The sequence below is a fragment of the Erithacus rubecula genome (genome assembly GCF_903797595.1).
Source record: "Erithacus rubecula genome assembly, chromosome: 4".
Lineage (NCBI taxonomy): Eukaryota > Metazoa > Chordata > Aves > Passeriformes > Muscicapidae > Erithacus > Erithacus rubecula.
Genome location: NC_136686.1, coordinates 6,054,106 through 6,079,966, shown reverse-complemented (window position 1 = coordinate 6,079,966; position 25,861 = coordinate 6,054,106). Strand labels below are relative to the sequence as shown.

Genomic DNA, 25,861 nt, shown 5'->3' with positions numbered 1-25,861 from the left:
GAAAGGAAACAGGACTCCCATCTGAGTAGGGAAAAAGATGGAATTCACCACAGCTCCTGCCCCAAGTGACATCCCTGGTCTCCAGGAGCTCCACCCTGCGTGTCAGGGACAGCAGGAATGTTCCTCACCCAGTTCCCTCCCGAGCCTGGAGCTCAGGAGCTGCAGACACACGAGCACAGGACAAGCCAACCTCAGCGTTCCTCAGCACAGCTCTTACACCCAGCTGCAGCACAGGGATGAATTCCCAGGGCTCGAGGCAGGAGAGGGGCTGCCCAAGAGGGAACCTGCTCCTCAGGGCCCCTCACAGCCAGGCAAGCAGGTGGGGCTCCTGCTGCCTTCAGGGAGGAGAGAAACACCAACTCCACAGTCCTGGCATGGGAGCATCAATCCTCCCGTGAGAGCACCACTGCACAGCAGTGACAGCACTGTCACTGCCAGCAGCTCATCTCTGATACAGCTGCTCAAGAAGCTCTGCTAAAGCCAGAACTCCTCTGGGATGGATACTCAACTCATCTAGGGACTGCTCTGGCTCTTCATGTCTTAGTGATGGGAAGAAGTTAAGAGGCCAAAATCTTTGCTGCACTTGAAACAGAGATCATCCTTCACCAATGTAAATCCTCAAGATACAGCTGCTCCCTTTAACAGAGGCAGTAAATCCCGAGCTGACACTCTGGGACACCTTCTCCCCAAAGCTGCACGGTGTAAGCAGGAGAATATTCCCACTGCCATTGCTGCTGTTTGCTTTCTGGAATGCAGCAGCTCTTGCATTGCTCCATGTGCTGCCCGAGCACTCACTCAGAGCCTGCACACGGTGCTGCTGCAGGGGCTGTGCTCGGGCCAGAATAAGGAGAGCCAGCAGAGCCTCCCAGGGCTCAGGCACAGCCAAGCCCAGCCTGAAATCCTCCTTGTGCTCCTGCTCGCTCACACAGGGAGCACACACGTGTTCCAAGCGTTTAACACAGAGCTCCCCTTCCCCCAGGAACAGCCCGGAGTGTAAAGCACCTTCTCCCAGCTCAGCTGCCCCCAGCCACGGTGTGAGCGAGCACAGCTACCGCAGCTTCTCCAAGGACAGCCCGAGCACACACAGACCTCGGAAAAATAATTACAGGATGTAAGAACCCCAGGCCTTCAACCAAACCACATTTGTCAGCTCTAGATAAAACTCCTAACTGCAGTTTCACAGCACCAGTGCCTGAAGCGTCCCACTGGAGCTGAAAAGATTCAACCGGAGACCGCCAAGCTCTGCCCAAAACTTCCCGAAAAGTTACGTCAGGTCCAGCACAGAAACAAGGCACATGAAGTGTGGGCAGCCCAGAGCAAATTTTAGAAGCTTGCTGAAACACTAAGCTCACCTGCCTCTTTGTTTGATAAGGGATTTATCATCTCTTCAATGGTACTGAAAACAGTATCTGATACTGGAACTGCATTTGCAGATTTAAAAAACAACACAAACAGCAAAAAAACAACCATGTATTCTTAAAATCCTTGAAGACCTGGGAATCAAGTGTATAGAAAGCACAAGGGAAGGGGGGAGGCAGACTGATCTTTTCTCTCTGGTGAGCAGTGACAAGAGCCAGGGGAATGGAGCTGACACAGGTCAGGGTCAGGCTGGAGATGAGGAAAAGGTTCTTCCCTCAGAGGGTGTCAAGCACTGAACAGGCTCCCCAAGGAATGGTCACAGCCTCAAGGCTGCCAGAGCTCCAAAAGTGTTTGGATGACACCCTCAGGCAGAGGGTGGGATTTTTGGGTGTCTTTGCAGGGTCATGAGTTGGACTTGCTGATCCTGATGGGTCCCTCCCAAGTCAGGAGATTCTATGATTGTATAATTAAGAAATCAATTTGCCTATCCGTGTGACAAGATGAAGTCTAAGCATGGAACCACTACTCTCAAAGAATTTCTACCCACTCATCTGAAAGTATTTTGCTAAATACTAAAGGCCTTCTCTGCAATACCACTTGATCTGTAAGGTTCTGAAGGCATCAATGTTTGAAGTCAGATTTTGTTTAAAAGCATTGCACGTTACCTGAGCTGTTGTAGAGTTCAGAGTCCTGCTGCTCACCTTACAACACCTTCCAGGAACACTCTGATAAACCTCACTGTTATCCATTAACAGTGTTAGCCAAGAGCCCACTAATTATGGGACTGTCTCTCCCTTGTGCCAAGGTTCTCTGAGTGGTGTAGATGTTGGGTTACAGATGTTGGGTCATGCACACTTGGAATCTACAAATACCAGGGAAGAAAAGTTACCACCCAGACAGGGTCAGCACTGTGGCAGCAACAGCCAAGACAGAGCTTTCCCACAAAACTTTTAACCATTTCCAATGATTGTGTGATTATTTTTGATTCCTTTGACATGAAAACAAATAAAAAATAAAAAGCTCTGTGCAGTGGCCGCATACCTGAATGTACCTTCAACTGATCAGGCAGGCTGAGGTGCTGCATTCTCTTTTCTGTTCCACTCTGGGTCATGAACAGAAACCCTGCTGTGGGCAGCCACTAAAATGACTTCAGCCTTTTGTGCTTGTGAGTAAACCACATTTTCCAGCATTCTAAAAAGTGTAAGATAAGATCTACAGCAAGTTCCAGAACTACAAAGCACCACAGGAAAGAAACCTGGAGTCAATCTCTGCTTTAGACTCATGCCACAGCACTGTACTTGACCATACTCTACAGGGGAATCCCAAAAGCACAAAAAAGATCCTCCCTGCCCCCAGAACATCAAGTGACAAATGTTCATAGGTACACAACAGTTTAGGTTGAAAAAGACCTCAGAGATCAAGTCCAGTTATAATCCAGGACCACCAAATCCACCACTGCCCATCAATGCCACACCAGCACATCTTTTAAACATCCCCAGGAATGATGATTTCTCCACTGCCCTGGAGAAGAAGCCTCTGTCAATGCTTAATAACCCACTTTTTTTGCCCCAACATCCAATCTAAACCTCCCCTGGCACAACCTGAGGCCAGTTGCTCTCATCCTGTCCCTTGGCAGCAGAGCTGACCCCCACCTACCTCGTCATGGAGCTGCAGAGTGCTGAGGTTCTCCAGGCTGAGCATTCTCAGCTCCCCCAGCTGCTCCTCACAGGCCTTGTGCTTGCAACAGGAAATGGAAAAGTTCAGGGTTCCTGTCTGGACACCTTCAGAGTTCATTCCTGGAAGGTACAAGGGTGCTCTGAAGCTCTGTTTGGATTCCTAAAAATGCACATTAGCTTGGATTACAGGCTCTCCCTGCCTGGGGAGCCTCACACTGAGCTACCAAAATCCACAGGAGTTCCACATCCCTGTTTGTGTTTTTAGGGAAGGAGCTGGGGATCTGAAAGAACAAGTACTTTATATTTCAGTTCAGCATTAGACAGAATTGCCAGCAGACTAACAGCAGGGCATCAAAATAGTATTTATTGACCTGGTTTAACCACATCCTACCATTACCTGCACCATGCCAGGAACAAACTGTCAGTATCTTACTAGAATTGTGTTGTTATACAAACAAAGATAAGCACATACTATCTCAATTGTATTAAAAAATATCTACTAATTTCACCAGGAATATTTACAAGTGACACTTTTTTCTTGAAAAGGCTGCTTTAAGCCAGAAAAGAAATTACAAATACTAAAGGGAGAATCTAATAAATGAATTGAAATTCACAATATTTTTCATTGACTGCAAAAGAATCAAAGTTACATTTTTGGTTTTATTTTTTAGGGACAGCCAAGAATCCAAAAATAGTGGTTTGAGTCTAGACACTTATACAAATCTTGTGAAAGAACTGATCTGCTCCTGCAGTAATAACAGCTATCCCATTTCCAAACTAATCCATTTTAAAAAATTGTTCTAATAAAATCCGTGTAATTTTAAGTTATGTAGTCATTTATCTATGAGCTACAGTATTTGCTGGTTTATTTAGAATTTATTTCTAGAATAGAAAAGAGAAAATGCATTTTACAATGGCAGGATCTCAAACTCTCAAATTTCATTTACACAAATAGATTTCTATCAGTTCTTAGAAAGTGCCTGTTTATTTCTCCCCCTTTGCTTCATGATATAGCCCAAAATTCAGAAAAAGCAGAAAAGTTTATTCTAATAAAGCAAGAGAACTGATGATTTTGGCCCCATGTCTGTAAAAAAGAGATTTGAATGCAGGAAATGCCATCCAAATTAAACGCGAAAAAAAAAAAAAGTATCTGTGGAGTTAAGAAAAAGAAAAACCAACCCAAGAAGCCATTCTAGCAAATCTCCATCACCAAAAATGCATGGTTTGCAAAAGGAGTCGTTATCTGTAAGATACAGAGCTGCTCTGCCAAGCAGAGGCAGCCACCTCATGTGCAGATGTGTCCTCAGAGGACAGGGTGGCTCCCCAGCAGCACAAGGGTGACATCTAGTGATGGCCACATCCATGTGTTCCCAACTCCAGCCTTCCCAAAAACACCAGCCAGGGCTGCCACCCTCACCTGGAGTGAGAGAGGTTAGGGTTGTACCTACGTTTAAATGTCTCTATTAAAAAGATGCACATGTATCAGATATCTTCAAATGCTTTCCTTTCATTACCTGAATTAAAAAAACAAAAAAAAAACAACAACAAAAAAAACCAAACCCAAACATGAAGAAAACATGAAAAAAATCTGTATTTTTATGAGATATTATCTATGCAAAAATTTGTTTAAACCTTCAAAACCAGAAATAAAAAGTTCCTCTTGCTATATTAGTTCTATGTTGTTCTAATGCAACCCCTAAAGTGCCATGTTCTTGAGTAAGTTGCTGTAACTGGGATACAATCCTTGCAAAAGCTGTTCCCAAAAGATCATCCTGCATAGCATTTGCTTACACAGCTATAGTACAGAGAGATTTTAAAAAGTCACACACTCAAGCAGTAGAAAATTCTCCCAATCTCTCCAAAAACATAAAAAATGCTCTAGAGTTTTAACATTTTTTCACCAACACAGTGTAAACCTCACTCTGGAGTCAAGACTATCCATTCAAATTTCTCTAGTTAGTAAAGAACCTGGGACAAGACCAAAGTGCTTTATTACAAATAGAGCATTATTTTTCTCTGGTTGTACGCACTGCCTCTTTAATAATACATTACAAATAATACAAAACAGTAATTAAGAGTTTGTTGCTGTTTTCTTATACCCTTCTCATGTACTGGGGAAATGAGTATTTTTCTCAAAACACTTTTTTCTGTTTATTAGGGTGATCCAACCCCAATCCTTGCTCCCAGAACTATAGGCTTCATTTTCACCTTTGACTGCAAAAACTGCACTGCTGAGAAGTGCAAGGAATCACAAACTGCATCATTTGAGAATTACAATACCTTATCTTACAACTGTAGTGTGTGCAAATAATTATTTCAGTTAAATTTAATAGCTACAAGTATTCTCAAACCATGTAGGTACAGTAGGTTCTACAGAAAGTATCATAGATAACCAATATTCTGAAACTTGAAACAAAAACAATAAATAAAAGTCTGAAGTATTAAAACTAAGAAAAAGTAATCCTGTACATTGTACAGTACCTTTTGGTTAAAGCTTCTTAGCAAAAATATACTAATGTGTTCTAAGCATTCCAGTTACAGATGGTTCAATATTAAAATTTCAAGGTTTCCTCATCATGAAAAAAATATTGCATTTGTCCATAGGTGCAGCAGAAGATGTCTCTCTCTGAACAAGGCTTCAGTCTTTAAAAACCCAGAGACAGCCAGTCTGAATTCAAAGGAACCATTACAGAACTCCAGTACAGTACAGAGGATGTAGGGTTGTTGTGCATGAGGGGTTTTTGACATTGCTTACTCCCAGCAGCAGCTCTAGAGAGCCCACTGGATGTCACTGAGGTCAGCTGGGTCCCCCAGGCCCCCGTCAGCCTCCAGGTAATTCATCAGAGCTGTCATTGCAGTGTCGTCGTTCCCGCAGATGGCATCGAAGTCCAGCTGAGAACTGCCACCTACAGTGACCCAAACAGGGGCTTTGAGGCAGGCATGGGCATTGTAACATGCAAAACACAATTGCTTTGAAACAACATCTGCCTTTGAAGTCAAGGCAAATATTTCTATGTCAAAAAAAAACCCTAACTTGACTCCCTTTTAGTTTAAAACCATTACTCCTTATTCTGTGTTGATGGGGTTGTTTTTAATCATTTTTTCCTAAACTTTTATTAGAGGATTAGTTTTTTTTCCCCTTTGTGTTTCTTTTTCAGTGTTTTTCTTTTTTGGTTGGTTGGTTTGGGGTTGTCAGCGTTTGGGTTTTTATTTTGGAAAAGGCTCACAGTTCAACTCAAAGAAAGCTGTAGGTTATAAATAAACAAATAAATGCCTGGTAAATGAGGGAGAACAATGAGATGGAAAAGTTTCTAAGAGCTGATATATAGGATCAGCATAAACATGGCTTATACATTATTTTGCCTTTATGTTAAACAGAATGCAGTGGCATTTTCTCTTACAGGGCCAGGGAATCCTTATCCAGACAAACTTAACAAGGGAAAGAAAAAAAAAATCTTTCTGAACCATTTTGAACAGTCCTTTGTATCAACTACTCCCAGCTTGCAGCCAAGAAAGAGGTAAAGTGAGAAAGGACAATAATTCACAAATCCCAAGAGGTTCCCTCACATTGCATTGAAATATTTTTTCCTCCTCATCTCTGTCCTGGAGGGAAAACAGTCAAGTGCCTCACAAAAAGTGTAAGAATGTAATGGTAAACTTTAGTTACAGATGTTGTTTTTTGTCATGAGATTGCCTCACTGATCAAATTTTGCTGTTTGCCTTGCAGCAATAACATGTTTTCAGAGTGCTCTCATCTTCAGACAGACAGACAGACAAATCTCTTTAAAATTTATACATGGTTGTAAAGGGGTGCACTCAGAAATTACACCACTGATCAGAAATGTCAGCCCCTGCAAGTCCCAGAATATCCCCAAGAGAAATAAATCTTACTGAGGAGAGGTTCATTGCTGGGAAATGGAATAGCACCCTGGGTTTGTTCTGAATTCTCTAGAGATTCTGTTTCTGAAGGACATAACTGAATCAACTCTTTATTTGGCACCTGGAAGAGCAGAATTGGTAGAAAGAACAGAATTAGATCCTAAATTTAGTCACAAATATTACATTAAAAAAATCACAGATTGCTGTCAAATTACTAAGAACTAAATAGAGAAAGTGAAAAATTTACATCATCAAGCAGATACTTTGCATTTAGAAACCAATTTTTTAGTAGTTCATATAGCACTGGACCTGGATTAAATAAAACTTGTGACTTACACAGCTGTCAAAGGTACCTCACAGTGATGGCACTGCCTGAGGGTCTAACTCAGTGTTCAGTAAATAAAGCCAGCACCAAATGTACTGGTTTGCACTTTCCACATCTACTACCACAAACTCCAAATTCCCAGTGACCTCATGTTTGTCACTGTCAAAACATTCCAGTTAAGAGATTTCAAAAGCCCTCATACCTCCTTGGTGTGATTAAACTAATTTGACCATAGCAATAGAGATGGAAATCATCCTAATCAATAAAAAAAGCTATTGTTTCCCTGATATTTGTTCTATTTAACACATACAGGTAATTTAGCAGAAGAGATTCCTAGGATTGCCTGACTTGTGTATATTCTACCAGAAAATTAATAAAGGTGAAATGCTTTCCAAAATTATTTTAGGAACAAATGGGATATCAAAGCCCAGAATCAAGAAAAATCTTCAATGAATATGATGAAATTATCTTTATAATGAGACATTACATGATTTAGAGAGCTCAGCTTAAGTCAAACAACTCTTAAGGAGAAAGATCTGTGGTAACACAGGGGACAGCAGATCATAAGAAAAAAAGTCAAAGCTGTTCCTAGACTAGAATAGTGGGGTTTTTCCATAGGAAATGAGAATTGCAGTGAAAAGATAAAGTGTTTTTAGCAGGAAAAAAATTTGCATTCAAAGAAGAGCTGTTGGAGAAGTTTGTTCACGCAGTGTCCAATACAAAACATACAACATATTCACTAAGAAGATATGTTAATTATTCCTTAGCTATGGGCAGTAACTATGTTAGTTATAGTCTGTAGAGTTACAAGCACTAGCAGATTTACAAGCAGTACTAGATGAGCATAACTATCCATTTTTAGAAGAGTAATGAAATACCTTCAAAGTCACAATTTTAAACCTTTCAAAACAGCACAGATTTTTTTAGAAGTCTCTTCAAAAACATTAAGATTAAAAGCATACATTCTCTGACAAAAACAAATCAGGGCAATCTGGCTCAAACACAGGTTCTGAGCTGACATTAACCTTTCCATTTTGGATTTTTACAGGCAGGGGCATACTCACATCACTGCAGTTTATGGTTAAAGCTGGAGAAGGTGATTTTCTGAGGAGATGTGAAGGACTTAACTCTCCAGAGGGTGAAGAATGCAACCTAAAATTGCATATGTTTAGTTGATTTATCAGGTCACATTAATCAAACACTGAAAAACAGGCTGTGTGGTGCAGAACCCACCCAGTGACAAAGCATGAGTCTGATAATTTGAAACAATAATGTCTTAAATTCTCCTGAAGATTCTAAACTATTCTGCTCCAAGTTTTGGTAGCAAAAAACAGAGAAAAGATCAGAAAGGGCCATGGGTCACAATTCCTTGAGCACACTTTTCTTCCTCTGTTGAGGAAGATGTCAGTGATGTGCTTTGCCAGGCATGAGACTGACATTAATTATAGTGGCATCTCACAATGCTATTCAACCTAAGAAAAGTTACACATACAATACAATAAAAGTGAAACTGGAGCAACCCTCACATAATCATATATCCCTCATCCCTATCTTTACTTAAAAGCCTAATGATGGTGTTATGCATTTATTACCTTTGTAATTCTAGTATTTCATTTGCAATTTTGGTTCCTATACTTCCAGCACCAAGAACTGTTCCAGAGGACATTCCAGGTACACTTACTAGAGACTGTTTCACAGCATCTGGAGATTAAAAAAAACAAAGTTCAAACAAAATCTTAAACCCAGAGCACTTTCACTGCAGAGCAAGGATTCATTTTAAAGCAGCTTTTGTTCTAGATATATATATACACTATATATATATATATATATATTCATCTATATATTCAGAAATTATATTCCTTTAAATACTGATTCATGGCAGAGGCTGTTGCAATATAAAGTGAATAATCTGTTTGTGAAAACTGTTGTTCTCCAGTAGTGAAATATATTTAATCACTGCCACCTCCAGTGTCTCTCACAGACTTTGCAAAGAACATGAGTTTAAAAAAACCCTTGAATTTCTCATCAACTGAAATGAGTTACTGAAAGAACATTTTGAAAAGCAAATATAAAGCCTTGACAGCAAGATAGAACAGCATGCAGAAAGCAGAATCTATGCACTGCAGAAAAATAATAACAAAATATGTTCTGTATCAGTATTATCCTGTATATTATAGATAAACTCTGCACAATTGCATCTGTTTAAAACCTGGGGAAAATATGAAGGGTCTGTGACAGAAGCACAATATACTACCAACCAAATCCCCAGCTCTAACAGAAGCTGCTGAAAATGAAAAGTAGGTTATATACACTTCTTTTTATTGTTCTGTGAATTATATCAGTTAGGACTCTGTAAGTAACTAGACACGGAAAAGAAGTAGCTTTAAAAAAAAAAAATAATCCTTCCTTGCACACAGCCTAGAATAAAAGAATCCCTGGACTGGATAAATCTAAACTGAGTGATCAGGAGATGCAGCTGTGATAACTCTAAGTGACACTTGCCTTCTGCAGGTTGGGAACTGTAGAGGACCTCTTCTTCAGCTGATTCCTTATGACCTCTGAAATTTAAAGAAATGAAAAAAAATCCAAAACCACAAAAAGTCAGCAGGTATTTTTTCAAGAGCAAAATCCAGCATATATTTATGTTTAATTTCAATAATACTTCACACAGAACCAAAGCTAACATTCTCCAACTAGGGAAATATAAGATATTTCTCACATATTTTCCTGTTCAATTCTTTGTAATGTTTCTGAGCAGTGGGTGAAATACTAATTTCCACTTACTCTCCAAGTGAAAAAGAAAGCCAGCAGGCTTGTTTGTGTTCTATGACAAGGGAATAGGGCTGTCATTTTTAGTGTTAGGAGGGAAATCAGGTAACCAGGAACAAGGACAGGGCAGTGGCTGCCTGATGCCAGCAGCTGCTGCCCTCCTTCCCTCCTGCAAACAGCAGCAGATGCCCACATCTCCAGAGCAGGCAAAAAACTGTCCTTGGGCTACTGGCCAGCACACACTGTCTGAACTGCTTTTCTCTGTTTTCTTGGGGAAAAAAGATATGAGCAAGAGGTGGGTGATGCTGACTTAAGGCATGAACCAGGATGGGCAAAAGGCCCCTTGACAACTTTGTTTAATGGAAATAAAATCCCCTCTGTCCCCTCTCAAAAGCCCAAGCACTGGCAAAGATCCTCAGATGCACTGGAACAATCTCAACTACAGCTCCACTGCAAGATGCAGAGAATGAAAACTGAACCACAAATAAAAACAAGAAATAAACACAAACTCCAGGCTCCATCCTCACAACCTGTCTGGAGATCTTTCTGTCCTGCCTTGCATTTCCACCATCTATCAATTGTGCTCCTCCACCTTCTGACACCTGGGAGTAGGGCAGCACTTGGAATTGGGTCAACTGACACACAGAGGGTTGTAAAGACCAGAAGCAAAGTAGAATTCACTTGACAGTTCCATTTATTCAAATCTACTTTTCTTAAAGATCCTTCCCTTCTTCCTTTAACAAGAAACTTTGTCACCTCATTTTCTCCTACTGGGAAACAGTATAGTTTTCAGAGTCAAATCCACAACTTAGGCCTGAAACAAAAATAGCTGGTAAGCACCAATAAGTTGATTGTCCAGGTTGTTCAGCCCCTTTTTGTGCAGGGTTGATGTTTTCTAGCCTTGTTCTGTTTCTAAGCAGGTTATTTTCTGTTAGTCCTAACTGTAATTATGACCAAAAAATGGAGAGTCATATAAATTACTTACAATACCACAGTGTTGTTTGATACAATGTACTCCAGCTCTTTGGTCCAAGGATTCATGAAACTAAACCACTGACTCTTCAAAGTAACAAAAGTTCCATCTTTTGCTCTAAATTTGTAGGAATTTGTAAATACTTTTTCTTTATTCTGCAACACTAGATAAGAAAAGCAAAGTTATAATCACCATGTTTAAGCATAGAAAGGTAAAGTTAGAAATAGTAAATCTGTTTTATACCATCATAAAATCAAAATGTTTCTGTTGGCCAGACATAGAATAACATGCCAGGACAAACTGGGACCTGTTCTAAAATCAAATTATATAGTTTCAGCAGGGTCATAAATCTTAGATTAAAAAGCAAACACAAACCACTAGGAGACTCATGGCTTGGTGAGCTTTAACTCCTGCCTTTAATTATGTTATCAGACACATCTGCTCCTCAGGATTCCTTCCTCTTCCTTACAAAGAATGGAAGCAGAGGGTTTGACACATGCACTGACATTATTCCCCCACCACTAAGGCCCTGCACCAGGAGCCAAGACAACACAAGTTTCTCCCTGCTTTTATTACAAGCCTTACACAGGTTTGTCTTAACACAGGCATCACAAAGGGCAGTGCTGAGGTTGGGGAGTTTGGGTTTGCAGTGTTTTCACTTGCAGTTAACACACAGCTGTAAGTACTCTGGCAGGGCCAACTGTTTTGTACCTTCTTTGTGTTTCTCAGCTAGGTGATTGTGATCATCTTGATGGCAGTACTCATAACAAGAAGTTCCTAGAAGCTCTTGTGGCAGATACCCTAAAATTGCTGTTGCGCTGTTAGAGATAAAAACGTGAACTACAGCGGATTCAAAGCTGTTTTCTTCAGTATCAGATAAAGCAGAACATTAATATTTAAACAAACAGATGCCTGTTCATGTTTGGGGAAAAAATATAGCATTAGTACAGCTCTAAAACAACAGGAAATCTTTTTCACAGCAAATTATCCCTTTGCAATGAATGACAATTCAAAGGCAAAGTAAGTGCTTAAACATGCAAACCACAAAATATTTCTGTTTAGTGGCTTCCCCTTAGCCAGTCACAGTACTGGTCACACATACGAGTCAATAAAAAACTCAGTAGCTGAATTTTGCTCTTCCACTCAAAGGAATTAGTTTTAAACTGACACTTTTAGTTGAAAGAAAAGATTGAAAGCAGTTACATTTGCAGTGACAATGAAATTCAAAATGCAAAGTGGTAACGAGGTCTCTGCAACAAATAAAAGTCTGTTTCCAAAAGTACAGAAAATGGGAACTTAGTTCTCACTTCTAAGGAAATAATTTGGTATCTCATTTAGATAGAATGTATTTGTTACAAATGGTAAGACTCTCTGAAGTAATAATTTTTGGTTAAATTGATTACTTCAGTCACGTGCAAAGCTATGAAGCTCTAACTTGAGATTTTTTTATGAATGAGTCCATTTTTTATAGGAAAATACATTTCTACACATTATGCATTATTTGACAAAAAACAAAGCCCAAGTCCACATAGTTTAAGAATTAACTGCTTCTTGTGTAGAACAGAAAAACATGCTGAAAATTAGAAATTTTTAATATATTTTTAAAAAGTTCTCAAAAATGAGAATTTGAGTTAGAACTTCTAACCTGCTGGAGAAATTACAGTTTGGACAGATTATCAGAAAATGGAAGCAGTTGTGTCATTTCTCTTCATTAAAGAACAAAACGCTTACCGCTGATCTACATAAACAAATTTTCCATCCATGGCAAACCGTGTAACAAATTCTGTTGCTTTGACTTTTATCTCTCCACTCTTTTGTGGAACAATATAAGGGTGTAACCTCCCAATTGCAACAAGACAGTTAAAGTTACTACTGTCTTTTTCTACATCATTTTCCTCTTCTACTCCCACCTCATTAGGAGGCCAGTTCTTCAAATACCCAGTACAGTGAATGGTGCAGTATTTTCTGTGATCTAATAGAAAGAAATTAAATAAGAAGCAGTTATTGTTCAAAGAGTAAACCAAAATACTTATTTTATTTTGCTGGCCATGAGACCAGTAACTACATTTCACCCTTACCTACACCAACTGTACAAAGCTACAGATCATTTTACAGAGTATTTCTCAATTAATTTTGTTCTGTTCATTTTGGGCTTACCTGTAGAGAGAGCTTCTAACTCTGTGTAAGATTTAGGAAGATGAATTATGCGTGTTGGCAGTTCAAACACAAGTTAGACAGAAAAGAAAGCAATAACCCACAGATCACTTTGGTTTTACATGGATAGGGAATTAAAATTAACCTGATGCCCTCTGTAGCTTCCAAATCAATTTACCTTTGCTGAGCACAATGATCTGAATACATGCTCACTGCAGTTCTTGAAAGAATCAGTCAGGAACAACCCAAAACAATCCAGCTCATTTTCTACTTATCACAGGTTTTTTAAGTTTTATGGGAATGGAAATATTTTAAATATCTTAAATTCCAGCATACACTGTCATTCACCCCTTTTTGCTCTCCAAATAACATGCAAACACCCTCATAAGCATCAAGGTTTGACATCGTGTGTCCTACAGTAGCTGTCTTTCCAAAAAAATGCCAAAGCATTCTCAAAATCTCTATGCTGAACAGGATGCTTTCCACAGCTTTGATTTTCCTCTCTATTACAAAAAACACAGATCAGCTCTGCAAAATGAGAAACTGAGTTATCCCACTATATTTTGTCATAGTTGCTCAAGTGCCTTCCCTCAAAACTGCTTTCCCAAGAAACATTTACTGAAGGTAAATTCTTATCTCAGTGAGTTATGTGTCACACCAAGGGATATCAAATTCTATTTACTTACAATCATGGGGCTCTTAAAATCTGTGGTGTATCTCAACAGTAACAGGTTACATTGAAAAACAAACTTGGAGGATTTTTTCAGGATCAAACAATTTCAGCACACCTTTGCAAAAATCAATACTAAGGTATTAAACAAAAACTGGAAATTGCATTTTAAAATTGAAATTTAAATTTTCACTGGAAGCTTGACAAGAGTATATTGCTCTATGGATGTACAAAAATAGGAACTAAAGTAAAATTACTGGGAAAATGAACGGAATTAACTTTACCATGAAAAGGGGGAAAAAAAGGAAAATTCATACCTTTAAATACACACAACACAAAAAGCAAATCAGAAAATAAAGTTGGTTTACTTGCTTTTTTCCCTTCAAAATAGTAGTTTGCAGGCTTTATTCACTCAGTTATCTTCAAGACATAAGTTATTTAGTTTCATTCTTCTGATCTGCTCCAGTTCTTTCAAATATGTCCCTGAGACTTCTCAAAACTGACAACAGACCACATGCTCCTATAGAGCCACTGTACCTCAGGTTCCTCCCTCCCTCTTTCCAGGAGGGCACCAGGAGGAAAAAGAGTACAATTAGACTGTTTCTCAAAAGGTGTCTCTGGTTCATATTTACACTGCTCTACAACTACTTGGTGAGATCAGTAGAAACTAGAAAGTCATCAGTGACTAGGAATTTAAACAAGTTTCAAGAGAGAAAGCCCCCACTTCATCTCCACTCTCTGAGTACCTTTCTTCTTTGGGTTGGGCAAACACTCCTTCTCCTCTTTGACTGTGGTCCTGCTACACTTTATCCGACAGAAGAAGGAACGTCGAGCGCCGGAGTTCAGCCGAGCTGGTCCAGCTTGGAAATCTGTGTGTACTTGCAAGCCAGCTTACAAAGATTTAGTAAAGTAGTTTAAAAACCCCAAAACCAAGCAATAAAACTTCAGAAAACAAGATGCTTTCTGCATTTACGTCCCAGTACATTGTCCTTACTGCTTTTAGCTGCCTAAATTTTGTCCTTACAATTAAAAATGTCTAATAGTTTAAATAGGGCAAAGAAAACATGATTGACACAGATTCCAAAATTAGAAAGAACTATTAAACTATTTTCAAACCTTTTTTGATATTCTTAATAGAATTTTACTAAAGATGCTTTATAAACTTTCACCTTGTATTAGACACAAGGAAGAACTGCACAGATGCTTATAAAAGCCAGTTATAAAATAGGCATTAGCTGCATAGTAGACAATGCTTTCCTTATTAGAAACAACTGTAAACTAAAGAAGGTGTGGTTACATTGGGATTGACACTTAGCATTTTCAGAGAAGACAGTGATTCTTGATATTGAAGTATTTTTTCCCATGTTCGACTACATCAGGTCTTTTGTATTGACAAGACCTAGCAAATACAAGAAAAAAAAGTAGTATGCTGGTAGGAAGAATGTCAGACCACATCCTGGTAAATGCTTAACAGTGATTTCAGCAATTTAACAGAATTTCAGCAATTCTTATGATCTAAAATCAAGTCTTTTCTGGCTTAGCTTTTCAACTCTAAATGCATTTTAAGCAGCAGATATGCATTCAAATGTCTGTCTCACAGAAATACCTCAGGTTTCTTCATCCACACATCCATACAAATACCTGAATACATCCTGACTAATATTTAGATTTATTAACATCTCTTGGAAAAATCTGAGCAAGTCCAGCTCTGACTTACTTTTGCCATCTACAAGCTTCTCCCTAGGCGAGATGTCCGATGAAGAAAGTTGCTCTTTAACTTTTGCAACATCTTTTGGATGTAAGTAATCAAATAAACTTTGTCCAATTAAACTGGCCTATTAAAAAACAAAACAAAACATCAAAATGCATAAGAGATGAGAACCACACCATTTTAGAACAGGACCCCACACATTACTTATCTCAGGAAAACTATCTACACCTACACTAAAATAAAAGTCAATACCACATTACTCCAAACATCAATATATTGTTTTAAATTTCATTTGTCATTGTTTAATATACTTTTTATTTAAAAGGGTAGTAAAAAACATAGTTTGTTAGTTCCCTTTGAAAAACAGCAGATTTAGTTGGAGATTAAACAAGTTCTGTACAACCAGATGCTTTATTTATGTAAATAATGCAATTCCTGGTCCTAGCCAAAGAAGGTTATGCACAAACTAACTCCACTCTCAGATTATTGGGGAAGGAGGCAAGAAATAGGAAGGAGGATAAAATATTCACCTAATGACTCTGAGCTCTAATTTGTTTGGACAAACTGGCACCACTGAGCCAGGAGCAGGCTGGAAGCAGGGCTCAGCTCACCACAGCACTCCTCAGCAGAGGATATTTACAGGGATGTCTCCAGCTGGGAATGCCTTCTACCTGCTGCTCACTCTGCTCATCCCAAGGAACTGACTTGCTGCACCACTTTCTTTTGGAACAGGAAGGAATTCTCACACAAGTGGGCTGGTTTGCATTTTCCACATGGTTACTTGAAGCACAGCAGCCAAATTGAAGGAAAAAGGAGCTGTGTTGACAAACTCTACTCTAGGCTCAAACTAAGGATAAACACCCAGTCTCCTGCCTTTTCCCAGTCCCCATTTAATCTAAATGCAATGGGAAAATCCTGAGTGTTGCTGAGAGAGACTAACAGGAGCCTTGCCAAAATACACAGGTGTAACAAATCAGATTAAACTGCAGCATGGGATTCAGAACCTAGAACAACTCCCAAATAAGCAAATAAATCCATGGGTTTTATTAAAGTCAGTCATGTCCTCTGAATCTCCTTGTCTGGAATAGAGGAGATCTTAATGCTCTGGAAGTAGGGTATGTCTAACATGAATGACTCCAGAAAGGCACTTTTAGTTCTTGAACAAAATCAGTGTAGAAGTACAAAAAAAAAAGAAACAACTCTGCTTTATGCTTATTCCCCTACGATGATTCATTTCACGTTAATGAAAAAAGTTTTGCACTTAAAAAAAATAAAAAAGAGATAAAAATAAATCTATGAAAGAGTCCAGATTGGTTATCTGTACATTTATAAAAAAAATGAAGATAGCACAAATGGTTTGATAGTTACAAAAGTGGACAGATGGCAGCACTATTTTAGCCTCTGTTTGTGAAACAGAAATCATTGATACAAGAAAAAATTATCATCCTTTGATTATTTGCCCATCATTTTAAACACCAACTAATCGAATGTCCATCTATTTTTCCAATTTCCCTTATTCTACAGGTTAAGCTGGCTCCCACTCAGTCTCTTTCAGGTTAAGGGTACACACTTGGATAGTTTTTGTGGATGATGTGTTACGTGGTGCATCTGAGCATAAAGGCATCACCAAGGAAAGCTTTGATTAACTTCCACTGCTGAACTACCCATTTTCCATGGCCTAAAAATAAAACCCCCAAATCACTTCACTGTGTGAAAGAAAATCTCTTGCACACAGAAATTAGGACATCTTCAAATTATCTCTTCCTCTCAGACTGGCAGTTTTCTTAAGGATGATCAGCTGAAATCTGGTGCTGTTCCTCAGGTTGGGAACACTGATGTACTTGCACTTATTTTCTTACAGGATATTCAGCATTACTCTGAATAAGGGTAAATCAAAGAAATTCCAACAAATTATAAACAAGGACTGGATTGATGTAATAGAGACTGAAATATAAAAGTTTTAAAATTCCTAAGAAAGTGCAAGGTAAAAGCAAATAAGAAACAACAATAACCACCTGATCATAATTAAGTATTTTGCAAACTGATTCCGAGACAAACAGAATTTTTCCTCTGTTGCATCCAACCACAAACAGGAATCCATCTGCAGCCTGAAAATACAAAGATAGTGTGTTTAAAAACACACAATTAAAATAAGCAATGAATATTAATGACTACAACAAAGCACACTTTTAAACCTGATTTTTAAAATTAAATACAAGAAAGCTGGAGAGGGACAAGAGGAAATGGCTTACATTTGGAAATGGCTTACATAAACCCACTGACAGACAGTGGGTTTAGATTGGATATTAGGAAGAATATCCAATATCCAGCCTCCCTGTGATGCTGGCACAGGGTGCCCAGAGCAGCTGTGGCTGCCCCATCCCTGGCAGTGTCCAAGGCCAGGCTGGATGGGGCTCTTAACAACCTGGGATAAGGGAAGGTGTCCCTGCCCATGGCAGGGGTTGAAATGAGATGAACTTTAAGGTCCCTTTCAACTCAGGCCATTCTGTGATTCTATAAAAAAAGCAATTAAGATTGCAAGGGCCAAATGAGGCCTTCAACCACACACAAGCTGAAGTTTCTAAAACACAGCTCTGGCCAAAGTCCAGCTTCTTTTGGGACACATTTACAGATCTTGGCAAAGCTTTATTGCAGCAAAGGAAAAAACCATGAGCCTAGCTGTGAATGAGGTGTGTGGGTTTATGATGAAGTGTGCAAACAAGAGGGAAGATTTTACTGCAAGTGTTTTCTGTGCCTTTTTTGAAACACATCTTTAAAAATGTACATGAAGGAGAGCCAGCAACTGTGATGATGTTCCTGCATAATTGGCAGTATTCTCTGCAGTTCCATGAAGTTTTTAAGAATGGATGTATTAAACAGGTGGGCTGTACACAGATTATTGTCCCTTCCAGGGCTGCTGCTGCCATGCTCCCAAACCATACCTGCACACCTTCATGAAAGCCTGGGGAGTGCATGGGGTTTAAAATCACTACAACAAAACACTTGCTTGAAGGAAAAGATGGGAGAAAAAGCACTGTCCAATTAAAAACTCAAGCTTTAACAAGGGCAGGATTTATGTGAGAGTTTCCTTCCACTTACCCTAAGGATTAACTGTCGCAGTTCATCATCCTTCAAAAATGAAGGTTTATACCGGACTTCTGAGTAGGAGCTACTGGAACCTGGAAAATGGATGATTCACAGAGATCATGTCAAAAGTTACAATTTAAATCAACTTTGAGCAGGGTTATACTTGTTATGTCTTTCAGAAATTTTTTCTATGACTCCAACAGCTGAATTTAAAAGAAAAATTCAAAGTTCTAGAAATTCTAAAAATAAAATGGAAACAAATTGCAAACATAGACTGGAGATGAAACAGACAAACAGTTTTTTTCTTGCCCTTTACTTAACACAAACCAAGGAAACTTCTGTTCAGATACTAACAATCAAAAAATCAGACTGTTGTAATTAAATCAAATGTCTCACTAAACATAGTGAGACTGACTCACTGCATGTACTGTTCTAGCACCCATGGCAAGTACTCTATAAAATAATTTTTGTCCATTCTATTTTTATCCATTACATTTTTATCATTTTTTCTTGTTACACTTTTTGAGGCAAGTAGCAGTTGAACATTGCAGCCAATTCCATCATTCACTGTAACTCCATATAGTATCTTGTATTTTCTTAAGCCATTTGTTTTGAGCTAAATAGAACTGTGCTAGGTGAAGTCCAGTTTTCACATTCTGTTGTTAAAATACAAATGCTTGAGCTGAAAATTTCTTGTTTAAACTGCAAGTGCAGTTACTCTCTGCTGGTTTGTCACATAATTTCTTCTTTATGATAAACTCTACAATATGCAAGTGGTATTTGGAATTAGTTTTGGAGGGGGAAGTAAAAAAAAAAAAGTCTCAAAACCTAGCAATAGCAAAAGGAGAGCAAAGACTATTTCCTGGGTTGATCCCCAGACTAAACCATTCCCCAAGATCCAGGATTAACTTTGCTGAGGCTGCCAGAAGTTTCTGTTTCTTGCTACTCTCTAACATGTGAGGGGTTTTAAGACTTTAATGTAATTAAATTCATTGACCACTTCATTAAAGTATGTTCTGTCTTCCAACCTTCCTTTTGACTCCTGTACTTTGCAAAAAGAATCAAGGAGTGACCCAAGAGCAAGGCATGCCCTGAGAAGACAGAAAACATCAGACACTGAAGGGTGGCTTTTTACTGCTGCACTAAGCAAAAATTTAAAATTAAGTTCTGACAGCTATAGACATGTACATTAAATAGAAGCAGACTGGGAACTAAATACGAGGAAATGTAAAAAAAAAAAATAGTCTTGATTTATTTAAAATCCAGGAAGACACACTCTAACTCCTACTGGATCAAGGATTTCCAGGATGACATTTCCTAAACTCACCTTTTAAAGATTTCAAGTGCTGCACAGCCATCCGTAGCACTGTGAGTTTGTCCAGCTTCCGGGCCATGGGATTGCACTGTGGTATCATGGCAGATAATTCCTCTATTAAATTATTCATTTTGTCTCTTCTTCTTTTCTCTGTTTGACTGTGAGCCTCTCTAAGAAGAAAAAATTACTTTTAAAAAGTGACGTAGTACACATGATTTCCCCCATAATATTCAGTTCCAGTTTTTGATATGCTACTTGTACTGGACAATTGAATTGGATTCACCTCAACAAAGACAAAATGGTCCCAATAATGATGTGAAATACTGAGGAGAAGAGATAAGCAACAATTTGATTGGCAGGAACCAGAGGTTATGAAGACTTATAAAAGTTAAGCCCTTCTTGTGACCCTTGCCATGCAAGTGATGACTTGGAGACCCCAGTGTATCCCAGAGAACTCCTGATGTCATTGGGAATCAATGAAAGACATTGCTGCTCCACCTCTGCCTGGCCTGTAACTAACAGGGGGTGTTCCTTCTGCTGCCTTTTAAAAAACCCCACAGCATTAAACAGTGCTTTTTCAATGCTTCTAAGAGATGGAGTGCAAACCGAAAGAAGCAGCAGTGCCTCTTGTAATTTACCAGAAGTATCTCAGAAAGCTTTCCCTTTGCTGGTAAGGAACAAAGGCTGTCTCAGGTTTCATCTCTTGGTAAGCCTGTCAAGAACTCAGCCACAGAAAGAGCTTCTCTTCTTGGCCAGTTTTCATCAGAAAACTCCTTCAAGGCCACATGACTGCACATCACAAGTGCATTTATAGCTCAGGTCACCTTTTCTTTACTTCTTTCTAGTGAACATTGTCAGCTTTTCAGCCCATCTCCTTCCCTCTAACACCCTCCAGCAGATCAAGGAAAGTTTCATTCATTCTCTTCCTCCTTACCCAGAAGACAAGCCAGCCACTCAGTTAGAACCCAGATGATTTTTCTTTCTGATTGAAGCCAAACACAGTAGTATAGTTATGCAAAATGAGGGATAAGTTTTGGTTAATTGATCTCCAAAGCTTTTCCTCATTGGCATACTGCAACAGAAGCTATTAAAGGTAATAAAGTTAACTACACCTGGCCTGTTGAGAAAGAACAAAGTACAGTTTGAAAGATCTGACTACTATTTTAATTTTTTTATTTCAAAATAACTTGAAAGCCTTCACCACACAATAAATTCTGGGACACTCTGCCAGACATTCAGATTTTCTCTCTCAAAAGCCTTTTTTTAGATTTGATTGTTTGAGTTATGCTCAGATCTATGGGTTCACCCTACTCTTCCTTTATGTCAGGTAGGAACAATCAAGTAATATCCTGTGTATGCTCCTTGAACTGTGAACCTCAAGAAGACAAATACAAGCATTCCAGGAAAGGGAACAACCTTCCACTTCTCTGAGGGTCAATAAGGAGTTATAAAAACTGAACAAGCACGTGCAGAAATTCAGGAGATGACTGGATGATTGAAAAAGCCTTCTGTTGCTTGCCCCAGCCACAAAGGCAAAGGGAGAAAACAAAAGCAGGTTCCACACTAAGCTAGAGACAAGAAATACTGGAAGGAGATAACTGATAAGCAGCCTCCAGAGATATTTGTATTGATTCTTTTCCCCTCCACCTAATGCACCAAAAAGTAAGGGAAAAAAGTTAACAATGCCACATAAAAGCCATTAAAGCCATGTATAACAATCTTACAGAGCAATCTGGGATGCTCTGTGAATCAAAAATAATTCTGAAGTGAAACTGTAAATATATCTTGGAACATTTTAGTTTCTTTAATTTTGTTTCAATTACAGGAACACTTCATAATTACTAGCTAGCACACTATATAAATAATACTTCTGACAGCATGTTGAGTGGATTATGTATTTCTGGTTTGACATCTCTGCTCACAGGAGAAATAAAAGATTTATTTTTAAATTGACTTTACAGCACAGCTCTGGTTTTACTATGTGGTTCGTCTGTAGTCTAAAATATTTGTTTGGCTGAACTGTGGTCACACATTTCAAATCTTGCAAGTGCTCTATGTGAATTTCAAAGTTCAATGGCTAAATTTGAATAATTCCCTATACAAAAGCTTGTTCTAGAACAAGAAAACTTTGTTGTGCTTTAGCCAAATCCATTTCCATGTGGAACAAATTCTAAATATCTCCAGAAGATTCTAGACAAATCAAGAAAAAACAATTCTCAAATTCATACAGATCAGCTCCTTATAGATGACTTGGGTGTACTGCATTTAATTCACCTTAAATGCATTTAATTCTCACATGTTTTTGCTAAACCATCCGAGATATCCTGCAGCAGCTTCTATCAAAGTTATTAGTAAATAAAATCCTCAAGGGGGCTTTAAAAATTACTATACATTTAACAAGGAAAAGCAAAAGCTTACTGTCAAATATTGGATAGTTTTAATGAATGTTACCCACAAACTCATATTTTACTACTGTGAATACATTCACTAGCAAAATGTATTTCTATTGAAAATTAGTACCTGAAATCTTTTACTTTAACATGTTCTTCATCTTCACTCCTAGAAAAAACAAGATACAGAGTTTTACATATTTAATACTAGGCACTTCTTTCCTCCTACAAATTCCAGAAGAAGAAAAATGCTACCAATTTACTGTGAATCCAGCAAAAGCAAACCTACAAAATCTCTAAACCATAACTGACCTAGCAAGTGATGCATAACAAAAAGAGACCAGAGCACAACTGGCAATATTCACAGTTGTGTGAACATATTAAAGGGATAGTTCATAATTATGGGGCTTTTTTTATTCTGGAGACAACAACATTATTGGGACATTCAAATACCTTAAACCTAGACTTGATTTTATCTGCTTGTTTAAAATTTTAAAAGAGATATTATCTATTTAGGTTTTTATTTCTAATATCTTACTGTCAAATTATAAAATAAGCAATTCTAAATTATATTTTTTAAAGAATAGAAAAAAACCCAAGGTATTTCCTATACAGCAATGAGTGGGAAGTCATAAAGTAATAAAATGGTAAATGAAACACAGTCATAAGTGTCTGCAGCACAATAAAAACTCTGCAGTGTGGAGAAACAGGAAACTAAAAAGGATGATTCAAACAAGGGCAATGAGCTTTTCTTTCCCTATGACTGTTCACCACTCTTTGTGAAGAATTCATGGCCTTGGTGCCATGAGGATAAAGAGGAGAGTCCAGGCAGGTTTGGCTCACAACACCCCAAGACTTTCATTCTGAAATTGCTTCAGATTCAGATGAGTTAGCAGTAACTAGTATTTTCCTTCCATTTTAAAAGAAACTTACCAGAAATATCCATATACTGTGAATTCCAACTGAATTTACATTCTCTGACCATAAGAGAAGAGGTAAGGAAGAGCCAGATCAGATACAATGCAACATGTGGCCTATTAATTAACTTTTCTTCTCCCTCAAGAGCTCTACTTGGGGAAAAAAATCTAGCACAAATTTGCTGTTCAAGGAATCAGTCCCAGCCTTCAATGGATTTATACAGCCTCTGTCCTAACAGCTGTGGTGTTGCTGATATGAATAGCTGAATTAAAACTACCTTGACTACATGAACAGAGGCTGAAATTCCACTTTGTGGCTATAATGTGGGTATATTTAATTGGTACTAGAAAGGACAGAATGGGTATTAATCAAAAAAACAAACAAACAAACAAACCAGCATTTCTCTACTTTCTCAATTGATTTATTAAATATACTTCCCCATTTCTTGAGGCAAATGTTTTAAAGGCAGAAAAGAGGGTTTTTTTAGTCACACTTCCAATCATGAGCACCATGGAAAAAAATCCATGATGAAGCAACCAATTCAAACCCAAAGAAAGATTTTTACTGTACCCTTTTAGGTATGTATCAAAAAGTGAGTTTTCTGCAGAAAGGCAGCTGGAGGTGCTGGCTGACAGCAGGCCCAGTTTAAGGCAGTCAGAGGGCAAACCACATCCTGGGCTCATCAAACACCACATGGACAAAAAGGTGACTGTCCTGCTGTCCTCAGCACTGCTGTGCCTTCACCTTGAATAGTGTGAGCACATCTGGGCCCCTAAATGTGAGAAGGTGTCTGGTGAAGATGGGAAGGTCCCTGGATAAACTCAGAGGAAGGCAACAAAGCTGGTGAAAGGGACAGAAGGAATGTCCTGTGGGGAGTGGCCAAGGACTCCTGGTTTGTCTAGTTTGGAGAAAAGGAGGCTGAGGCACCTCCTTCCTCCCTGCAGCTTCCTGAGGAAGGGAAGTGCACAGAGAGGTGCTGAGCTCTTCTCTCAGGTCTCCAAGGACAGGACACAAGGGAATGGTTTAAAGCTGTGCAGGAGAGGTCTAGACTGAACATTAGCAAGCATTTCTGTACCAAGGAAGTGGGGAAACACTGGAACAGGCTTCCTAGAGAGAGGCAGCCTCTCTCTAGGAAGCCTGTTCTCTCTGGGACACCCCAGTCCTGTCAGAGTTCAAGAGACATTTGGATAATGCCCTTTACAATGTGCCTTAACCTTTGGTCAGCCCTGAAGTGCTCAGGCTATTGGACTGGATGATCTGGTAGGTTCCTTCCAAGTGAAACAGTCTATTCTATAAATACACTGCATGGCTACTTACAAACAAATATTACCCAAGTAAGGTATCCAGATACAGAAAAAGAAACAGCTACAAAATAATCATGTAATTAACAACCCTCCTGGCACATATATTACACAGAGGGTTTGTTATGCTGCATAGTCACCCTTGTAACAATTTTTAAAAAACTGTTATTATAGTTCTTATTTAAAAAGTGTTTAAAACAACCAAACAGAAATGTTTACATTCATCAGTCCTAGAAGATTATGAGAGCTTTCCTTTGCCTCTCTAAGCCTTCTTAGTAAACTGGTACTTTTCACTCCTTCCCATTCTAAACTTCAATCAACACTATAAGTTTGGTAGAGTTGGAAGCAGAACATCATCTTAGACAGAACTATCAGGAACCCTTAACATTGGATGGACCTGTCCATCCTGTTCCTTAGCTGCATGTTTATCACTTGTGCTGTACACAGACCTGCCCTGGGATGAAGCACTCCTCAAGGAACCCCACAGCTCATCTAGGCAAACAGCCAAGTGTGACAAGCACACAGAACTCAAAACAGAAATGGACTCATTCATAAAAAGTACCTTTTCTGAGGATCACCATCAACTTCAACTGTATCCCTGCAGAAACAGATCATAAAGTAAGCAAAATGCAGTTTGAAGTGTAACAAGATAACTTGATAGACCCAAAAAACAAAGTCACAGAAAAATTTTAATGGTAACTCCACTTGATTGGTTACTTCCAGCAAGATCATTAGTCCTAGAACCTAATTACTACTTCTTATTAACCAGTATTTTCTCAATTAATTTTTTCAACTAGGACATTTTTTTTTATCAGAGATAGCCAAACTTCAGGGAAGCATTACTGAGGAACCAATGCTTTTAGAACAGGTAAAAATCAACAAGTGCTACTGAAAAAGAATGGAGACACTTTTTTTTCCCCAGAAACTAACATATTGCTGGAGTTTTTCAGTTACCCACATGATACACTTGAATCTCCAAGCTGACAACTACATCAACACCCACAGTACAGCTACACTCTGTAGATCAATGGACTACATAAGGAAGAAGCAGTGATTAAAGAGAATTGCTTTAATAATCACAAGTACATGTAAATCTCCTATTCCCCACCTTTTAAAATATGGATTTTCCAAATTAGTTTGGAGATATTTGTAGTGCATTGCATCCCTTACTTCTGCCTGATTTACACAGCTTTGAACAGATCACTTTTTTGGTTAACAGACATCTGTTTGGCAGTTACAGAACAGGATAAAACAGTTGACAGTGTCCTCAGCAGCCAGGACTGACCCACTTAAAAAGAATGAGCATTACAAGAGGACAGTCCTCATTTTTAGGT

General features: G+C 38.7%; 2 protein-coding genes across 2 annotated transcripts in view; both read right to left on the bottom strand.

The window, feature by feature from the left end:
- Positions 1 to 25,861, bottom strand: part of LOC306801299 (dynein axonemal intermediate chain 7-like) — a 253,256-nt gene that overhangs the window by 219,180 nt on the left and 8,215 nt on the right. The gene's annotated exons all lie outside the window — the stretch shown is intronic.
- Positions 4,603 to 25,861, bottom strand: part of BMAL2 (basic helix-loop-helix ARNT like 2) — a 30,013-nt gene continuing 8,754 nt past the window's right edge. Inside the window, exons 3-17 of the mRNA XM_079304231.1 lie at positions 25,090 to 25,125; positions 22,439 to 22,477; positions 19,931 to 20,088; positions 18,616 to 18,695; positions 17,532 to 17,624; positions 15,523 to 15,640; positions 14,552 to 14,695; positions 12,713 to 12,953; positions 11,693 to 11,799; positions 10,994 to 11,144; positions 9,742 to 9,797; positions 8,832 to 8,940; positions 8,304 to 8,391; positions 6,927 to 7,035; positions 4,603 to 5,941 (exon numbers count right to left, since the gene is read on the bottom strand). Coding sequence (XP_079160357.1) covers positions 5,805 to 5,941; positions 6,927 to 7,035; positions 8,304 to 8,391; positions 8,832 to 8,940; positions 9,742 to 9,797; positions 10,994 to 11,144; positions 11,693 to 11,799; positions 12,713 to 12,953; positions 14,552 to 14,695; positions 15,523 to 15,640; positions 17,532 to 17,624; positions 18,616 to 18,695; positions 19,931 to 20,088; positions 22,439 to 22,477; positions 25,090 to 25,125 — 1,666 coding nt within the window. The 3' untranslated portion in view covers positions 4,603 to 5,804. The remainder of the gene's footprint in view (positions 5,942 to 6,926; positions 7,036 to 8,303; positions 8,392 to 8,831; positions 8,941 to 9,741; positions 9,798 to 10,993; positions 11,145 to 11,692; positions 11,800 to 12,712; positions 12,954 to 14,551; positions 14,696 to 15,522; positions 15,641 to 17,531; positions 17,625 to 18,615; positions 18,696 to 19,930; positions 20,089 to 22,438; positions 22,478 to 25,089; positions 25,126 to 25,861) is intronic.